The 8448-nt window shown below is 29.5% G+C and overlaps 1 protein-coding gene across 1 annotated transcript; it reads right to left on the bottom strand.

Moving 5' to 3' along the window:
- Nucleotides 1-5336: 5336 nt before the first annotated feature.
- LOC107860203 (LOB domain-containing protein 37) lies at nucleotides 5337-6564 on the bottom strand. Its single transcript, XM_016705477.2, has 2 exons — nucleotides 6206-6564; nucleotides 5337-6122 (listed from the first exon to the last, which is right to left on the bottom strand). The coding sequence occupies exons 1-2, from the start codon at nucleotides 6387-6389 to the stop codon at nucleotides 5635-5637; spliced, it is 672 nt and encodes a 223-aa protein (XP_016560963.2). The 5' UTR covers nucleotides 6390-6564; the 3' UTR covers nucleotides 5337-5634.
- Between the last annotated feature and the right edge of the window lie 1884 nt (nucleotides 6565-8448).

The following is an 8448-nucleotide window of genomic DNA, read 5'->3' as shown; positions in this document are numbered from 1 at the left end:
AAAAAATGAATATAAATTAGTCGTTTTGATCCACTATTATCATTACTTTTGCATCTAATTGTCAATTTCTCAATAGTATCATGATAGGTCGAACGGATAGACAAACGTAGGTGGGGTAGGCAAAGTTTAAAATTTGTGGTTTTATTGAATGTTTGAAATTTGGGTGAAAGCTTTGGTTTTCTCGCATTAAAAAATTGTTCTCATTTGGTTGGGGAGTGCCCCAAAGGAATTGTATTTAATCACCGGGAAATGCCCCGAAGTATCATGTACTTGAAGGTGGCGCACGATCAAGGCCCGGAGCATCGGGTGGAGAAAGAAATGGAGCGTAGTTTAGGATTATTTTAGTTTAGTATAGATTTAGTTTAGTATTTTTTATTTCGGGATTGTATAATTGGACAGAATACTAAATCTTGATTTGTTTTGTTTGTTTGTTTGATTGATTGTTTTATGTGTTTTTGTGTGGTTTATACATTCGTAATGCCAAAATAGCCGATACACTCCACCAAGCGACCGTGGTCAAACCACGGGACCGAGGGGTGCCTAACACCTTCCCCTCGGTCAACAGAATTCCTTAGCCGGAATCTCTGTTCGCGGATCGGTTTTACAGAGTCAAAATCATTTTGAAAAGGGTTTTCCAAAGGTGACTTGGCACACCGGATTATGCCGAGTGGCGACTCTGAGTTTTGAATAAAATGAATCCTCTTCGAAATAAATTTTCATCTTTTGTCACTTAATAAATAAAAATCCTTTCGAACCTTAAAATTAATCTTTTGGAGTACGAAAAAAGGGGTGTGACATTAATCATACAAGTTGTTCGCCTCTATATTACGCCGATTTGATAAACTGTGAATTATTACTTATATTTGTTACTAAAATGATCTCTAATTTAATTAATTTTTAAATTATTATGCTTAAATAAAATTAATGTATATATTTAAATAATTTTCAACCATAATTTATAAAATATTATGATAACAACAACTCGTCACACTTTACATCTGGTAATCCGATAAGTCCAACTATTAATCCAATAATCAAATTATCATTAAAGATTATTGGTTTCGATTTGAATTTGAACAGGCATAGCTAAAGTCAAGGGTGTTAAGTTCAAACTTAAAAAATGGGAATTAAAGTACTGGATGTTTTTTAATAAAATTCTTAGTATGAAAGAATAAATATTGACTAAGATTACACTGAAATATTGAGATCTCTACCTAATTATTTTTTTCTTAACTTGAAAAAGTGTAAAATTATACTAATTAAAATTTGAGATTTCTAGCTAATATATTTTTCAGAAATACACATATTAAATATGAATAATACTTAAATAAATATATTTACCTAAGAAAAAAGATTATTGAAAACGTATTTGCCCAATCGACAATGAATAAAAATCATGAAACAAACACTTTTCCATATTTGAATTAACCATAATTAAGCTCACTAACATAATCAATGTATTGAAAATAGGATAGAAGAATATATTCAACTTTTAAGATAAAAGGGTAAAAATGTCCAAAATAAAACTAGTTTATAATGTGAACATGTGTATTTTCTATTGTGGTCAAATTTGGACCAAAATTTTGTGGCCAAAAATATTTTTCCTTTAAATTAATGTACTATGCTAACATGAAAAACACAAAAACACATTGAGTTACTAGGGACATGACTTGGTCAACCACTTTGATGATCTCTCTCTCTTTCATTTTTCTCAATTCATTTCACTATTTTTTGTAACAAAAGAAATACTTAACTCAATTTTATCTAAATATAAAAAATTACTAACTTTTTTTATAACATAAAGTCCATTTTACTTTGTCTAAGTTGAAGAATACTCCCCATTAAGTAGGACGATTCCTCACGCATTGGTCATGAGAAATGGCGAGCAGCATGCATAGTTGTCTATTATGCATTAGTTTTGGATTAGTTTATTTAGTGATTAGATTCCTTTTATACCTTTGTTACTTTAATTTACTAGTACATTATTTCCGTTCTTTTTAGCTTAGGTTCGGATTGACATTGATTTGACATTTTAATTAAAAACAAATATTTATTAAGGATTATTTTTTAACATTAATTTTAATAATTATCATTTTATTTTTCTAAAAGTTTAAGTTTTATTATTAATCTTTTATGTATATATTAATAATAAGGTAATTTGAAAGAGAATATCTTTTTCATTTTAATTTATTTGCCTTAATCACTATTTAAATAATTAGATAATATTTTTTTATCCAAATACTTTTTAAAAGTTAGAATTATTTATTATTGTGACTTTCTTTAATACTATTTTTTATGAACTTCTTAAATAGATAAATTTTATTTCAAAAAATTTACAGTTTCGTTTTCAAAAAAAAAAAGTTAAATTTATAAATAATCGAGAGATCTCATTTCTTTGACGGCATGAATTGGAATGTAGGCCATGGTGGGACATTCAATATTTCCAACTGCGGCGAGACGCAGGCAGCTTTGTAACACTAGCTACTAAAGTCTTCTGATTCATGAACCTCCCCTTCCACTTTTTTCGATATTAACTATAAAATACTACTGAATTCTTTTTCATTGAGTGGCTATAAGTATAATATTTCTCTAATGGTTTTTTTTGTGTGTGTGTGTCCCCTAGTAAAATAGAGATTAGACTTAATCAAATTAATTATTAACAAATCCTCCCTCCTTCAATAGAAACACAGACAGACAGCTCCTCTTTTTTTGAACATCATAGCTAGTCATCTATGTCGTGTTTGCGTACTGAATGTAATTATTTATTACTAAAAGTTAAAACATTTATGTGCATTGAGAGTTATACACGTCCTTTCCGGATGGCTTAGATATACTAGGCCTAACTCCTAAGTTATTCGAGATCAAATATATGAAATTTATAGTTAAGTTACCCAGCTAACCAAATAACCAATTCACATACGCAACAGAATTCCCTGGTTTAGCGTACACCACCCAAATTTCTAATCTCTTCTTTACCCTATAAAGATCTTTTTATAAGAAGCCCAAACACTATGGTTTCAGGACGGAAACGGCTTAAACCCCTCAGAAAGGGACGAACGGATGGAGAACACAATAACAGCAAACATACCCGTGTATACCCACCAAATGAAGTGTAGGAGGGTAAAATATACGAAATTCATATCATTATCCCAAATGAAGACGGACATAAGGAGAATGAGAAACGAAAAATTAGCGGACCCATTTTTATCAAGTTACTAACTAATGTTATTTGAAATATCTTACACATAATAAATTATATCAGCTTCACACATCTAAAATGATGTTCAGCATTTAATAATTGGTGATTTCCTTCATTTTAATTTATGTAATACTTTTTTATTTAGCGAAAGCCATTTTAAAGCTAAATTGAGTTTAATTAACTTAATATTTAACATGTAAATTCAAATATTCAAATCTATATAATAAATTTTATAATTTACATTTTCTATGTAAATATAACAAAAATATATTTAAAATTCACATATAATTTAAACTTCAAAAAGCAAAGAAATGTCATCTAAAATGAGACAGAGTAAGTAGTACTCTCTAACTTTTTAACACAAACGAGCTTCTGTGTAAATAAAAAAACATACCTTAAAACTGATCCACCATTATTAAATTAAGAAAAAAGAAAGACAAAGGAAAAAAAGAAAGGAACAATGCCAACACGAGGCTGACACGGACCGTACTTGTTCATTTCAATAGGATGATAAAGACATCAACAAACTGCAAAGCCCATGTCCCACTTTTTCTGTATTCTCAATTTTAATAGTATAAAAATAAAGACAAGTAATTATTTTTTAATATAAATTAGAGTATGGATCATACTATTTGAATTGGAAGAGATTTGGCTTGTAACTCTCTACAAATTTATTTTAAGTTTATGACTTTTATAAAAATTATCTTAGATTTATTAGTGATCATTTCACTTGGATATTAGATTTGCCTCCTCCATTAGTAGGCATCCTTGTTTATGACTCCTCTATTAATTTTAGTGTCTTACGTTCTTATAATTTTGTCTCTATTAAAAAATTACTTATTTTTATATTTGAAATTTTTCAATTTCAATATCTTACTTGACAACTACACATATACTTAGTTGAAAATTATAAAATGCAAAAATCTCTTTTTATTTTACAAATTTTATGTAAAATCAAACTAAGAGACTTTAATGCAGAAAGTACTTGTTATATAGAAACACACATTTGATTTTTCTTTCCCAATCTCATGTAAGTAGTTGTATAGTACCATAAGCGGATCTAGAATTTAAAGATTATGAGTTTTTAATTTATAATTTTTTATTATTAGATCAATATCATACTTTGCTTGTGAATTCTCAATTTATAATTCTTATATATTTATTAATTTTTCAATATAAATTTCGTAATTTTCGAAAACCCGCACGTACAGTACTTGTACCTAAAGAATTTGGGGGGGAGGGGGGGGGAATAGCGTATTAGTTAGTATTCCGCCTCTTAACGTTCTCCAAAAGCCGCCTCTCTCTCTCTCTCTCATTCTCAAAATCCAACCCCTTTTGTCCATTTCTATATTTTCACGGCCCACAATAACTTACATAACCCCACTTGGTTTGTCCCTTTCATTTATACAATAATAACTCCATTTCTTGTGTTTTTTGCTTACCTCAACTTTGGATAACTATGGATTCCTCCAATCAAAATACAAAAATGTCCTAATGACGACCTACTGCTTCTTGGACATATCCATCTACCTCTTATTTACGTGTGCAAGTCAATTATGTTGACTCCTTCCCCCTACCTATTGGGAACTCCCTCCCTCCTACAAAGTGTGTGTTACCTCTTTTTATTCTCTCTTCAAATTCTTATCCTAATTTGCATTAGGATCATCTATAACAACCATGTCAGCTTTGGCCTTATACAACGAACTTTTAGTATTAACTTGAAGATGACCCGAGAATATGATGGTGACTAAAAGGTTATTTAAGTCCAAATCTTATCTAATCAAGGACTTTGGTAACCTCTAAACCATAAAAAGATGATCAAGCATCTTCACCTTCATACCACACCGTCCATTTTTCTTTTCTCGTTTTCTTTTCTAGAACCTAGTTAATTGCATTAGATAAATTGATACGTGAAGTAACATTGGTCCAAGGCCAATTAAGATTCCTATAGTCAACCTCTACTTACTTGAGATGAAAGTGTAACTATTAGTACATAAGTATAAAGTATTGCTCCAATTTTCTTTGGATTATGAAAGAGAGAATTGCTAAAATGACTAATTATATTTGTGTTTGATTTGTTTTTCCACACGTATGTAGAGTCGATCAATCAAAGATTAAGACAATGGTGGAAAACAAGTAAAGAAAGATAAACAATCAATTTATTGATATCCAACATTCATTAGACACGTTATGGAACACGAAAACGATAATCCAATAATAAGAACAAAAAAGAAGGAAGGAATCACTGGTAAACTTTCACTTTCCCCTCCCTTTCTAATACTGTCCGTCGTAATGAAGAAACTTGAAAGGAGGGGAATCCAGTGCCAATGATTTACGAAAACTCACCGGAATTTACTTCCAGGAAAACCCTTCCCCATAATTAAAAAAAAGGAAAAAGATTTAAAAAGTTAATACTAACAAAATATTAGTAGAAACTAATTAAACAAGCTGAGTAATTTAGGTTCTTTTCCTTGATAATGATCTCCAATAACAACACCAACACTTTGAAAACAAGTACTAGTTGTTCCAGATTCTTCTGAATTCATCGACGGAGTTCCTGGTCTCACATGTTTCTCCGGCAAAGTGTGGCTATTGTTATACACCTGTTGATTAAATCCTGCTGTTAAACTGAGGTTGAGATCTGTCAACATTGAAGTTTCCTTGGGAGAACGACGCCGTTTTTGCTGCAACATGTTTACACTGGGATCCTGTAGCTTAAACGTGTTGTTGCACTCAGACACCTCGTCAATCTCCAACGATGCGCCGAGAAATTCAGAGATCGGCCGTAACGCGCCGCCGCGGAGGACGGTTTCCACCGCCGCTTGACAGACGTGCCAATTCCCCGTCCATAATAACCCTACAGCTCCGTTTACTGGGTTCACTGTTCTTCCAGCAGCTTCGTATAACAACGACTGAAACAAAGCTGCAAGCAAATACGCAAAAATTCTCAGCAAAAAATGTCTCAGCAAATTAATAAATACTAATAGAGTTTGTATAGAATTATACCAGGTCTTTGATTTTCTGGGACAGCAGAAATGAAAGACATGAGTCCAGCACGGCCAAAAAACTTAGCAACAAATACAGTAGCATGGCCTTGGGCTTCAGGAGTTTCGATCCATTGTAAACAAGGTCTAAGAATACAGTTCTCACTGCAACCTTTTCGAAGGACTCGACAGCCATTGCAACTCATTTTATCGTTTTCCTATTATTTTTGTGTGTGAATGTGTATATATTTAATGGTTAAAAGGGCATGAAGAAAGAAGGTAGGAGGGAGGAGACAAAGGATAACTATAAACTTTTGCACCAAGAAACTTGGGGGTATTGGAAGAGGGAGAGAAGATTTAGGAGAATATTGGCAAGGGGAAGTAGAATGAAATGTGTCTATATATAAACGAAAAACCAGGTGAGAGAGACAGAGTCGGCTTCAAATTTTTTCTTTTTTTTCTCTTTTTCAAATTTCTTAATTATGGGGAATTAATAAGTGCATTTAGCCAAAACACATGACTTTAACCATTAATATAATTTATAGCTTGTTTGGTTAAATTTTATTTTTAAAAAAATAAATTATAGAATATTTTTTTTAAAAGTATCTATTTTAAAAAATTAAATTACTTGATCATATTTTCGAATGAAAATAAGCGTTTTTAGAGAGTAGAAACAATTTCATAAGCACTTTTCAAAATAAGTTAAATATAGAAGTTCCGTCAAGCACGATATGAACCTGTTATATCGTATTTAATAGTATCGTTTTTATAAAATTACTAATTTATGCTTATCATAGAAATCTGACTGTGCAAATGCTTTTTGAGTTTAACTTAAAAATAAGTAATTAAGTTTCAATAATTAAATTTGAGCTGATAACTTAAAATAAAATCTTATTATAATCTTAAGAATAACACATATTATCTGTTATAATAAGTAAATGTCACCTAATGGCTAATAATGTGAAAATTCTTTAGACAATCTACATAACTTAAACTCTAAATAATGTGTATTATAAAAGAGTAACCTTTATACATTGATGTAATATAAGCAATTTTTTCACTATAATTAGAACCAATCATAAACAACTTATGGTATTAGTTAAAATTAGTATTGGTACCCGTGTGATGCGCGGAATACTTTTCTATAAAAGTATCATTAAAAAAATATTTTATTTATTTAAAATAAAAAAATATTTAAAAAAAAAAAATAAAGTATTTTATCCTCTATGTCTAATGCAATGGGTCGGAGTAGGTTAGACATCCTTCATCTTTGATTCATGATGTACCAAATTACAATTTGAATAATATATGAGTCGCTTTTCTTTTATCATTAAAACAATTAACATATTTTAAATTAGTCAGGAAATATTGAAAAAATTATTTAATACTGAAATTATAATTAATCGTTAATATAGAGTAAGAATTATAATTATTTTAGATGCTTTGATATGAAAAGAATGAAATTCATATTTTTATTAAATTTTATTGATGATGGAAAAAAATAAAAAATATAAAATATGAAATAATTATTATTTTGTATATTTATAACCAATTGAGATATGCGATTACATTTTTTATCTTTCATTTCAAATTTTATTTTTTCCTGTCTGTTAATTCAAAACAACAATTACACTAAAAGTTCATGATTGTGTCTAATTCCAAAACTTCTTATTCCGAAGTTTAATTTTTTTTTAACTAAAAACTAATTAACCACATACAATTTATTATATTACTCATCAAAAATATTAAAAAAAAATTCCGACCCCTACCCCACCCACCACAATCCCCCGTTCTCTCCTTTCCAACCACAATATTCATCACCCTATTCCAACTCATTCTATTATTTTGTATAATATAGATATACAAATGTTTTAGAAAAATAATTTTTACTCATTATCCATGATAAGTATATTTGCGGAAAACATAAATATATTATTTTTTTACAAATAGGGCTAAAACTGTTAGAAAGCTAAGTTAAGCATGAACAACATATCTTAATAATTATATGAAGAAACATGATGGACATTATTTATAATTTTTTTATCCATGATAGAAATTTTTTAAGATCAAAAAAAAAATATTAATATATGAGCGTAATGCAAATTAAAATAATAAATTTATTTTTTATTTCTTCGTGTGAAATTAAATGACGGTTCATATAAATCATTAACTTTGTATAGGATATTAACGACTTACTTGATGTATAGATCAAAAGATTGAAAACAAAGCTTTGACAGAGATTAAACAACTTCAATATGTAATTCA

This window comes from Capsicum annuum, chromosome 2 (assembly GCF_002878395.1).
Source record: "Capsicum annuum cultivar UCD-10X-F1 chromosome 2, UCD10Xv1.1, whole genome shotgun sequence".
Classification (NCBI taxonomy): domain Eukaryota; kingdom Viridiplantae; phylum Streptophyta; class Magnoliopsida; order Solanales; family Solanaceae; genus Capsicum; species Capsicum annuum.
The sequence above is the reverse complement of the archived record's forward strand: the minus strand, read 5'-3'. Positions and strand labels throughout refer to the sequence as shown.

Excerpts from the sequence above, each read along its gene's own strand:
- LOC107860203 (XM_016705477.2), bottom strand. The coding sequence starts at position 6,389 with ATGAGTTGCAATGGCTGTCGAGTCCTTCGAAAAGGTTGCAGTGAGAAC. Across the intron at positions 6,123-6,205 it reads CCCAGAAAATCAAAGACCTG|CTTTGTTTCAGTCGTTGTTA; the intron begins GTATAATTCTAT and ends ATTTGCTTGCAG.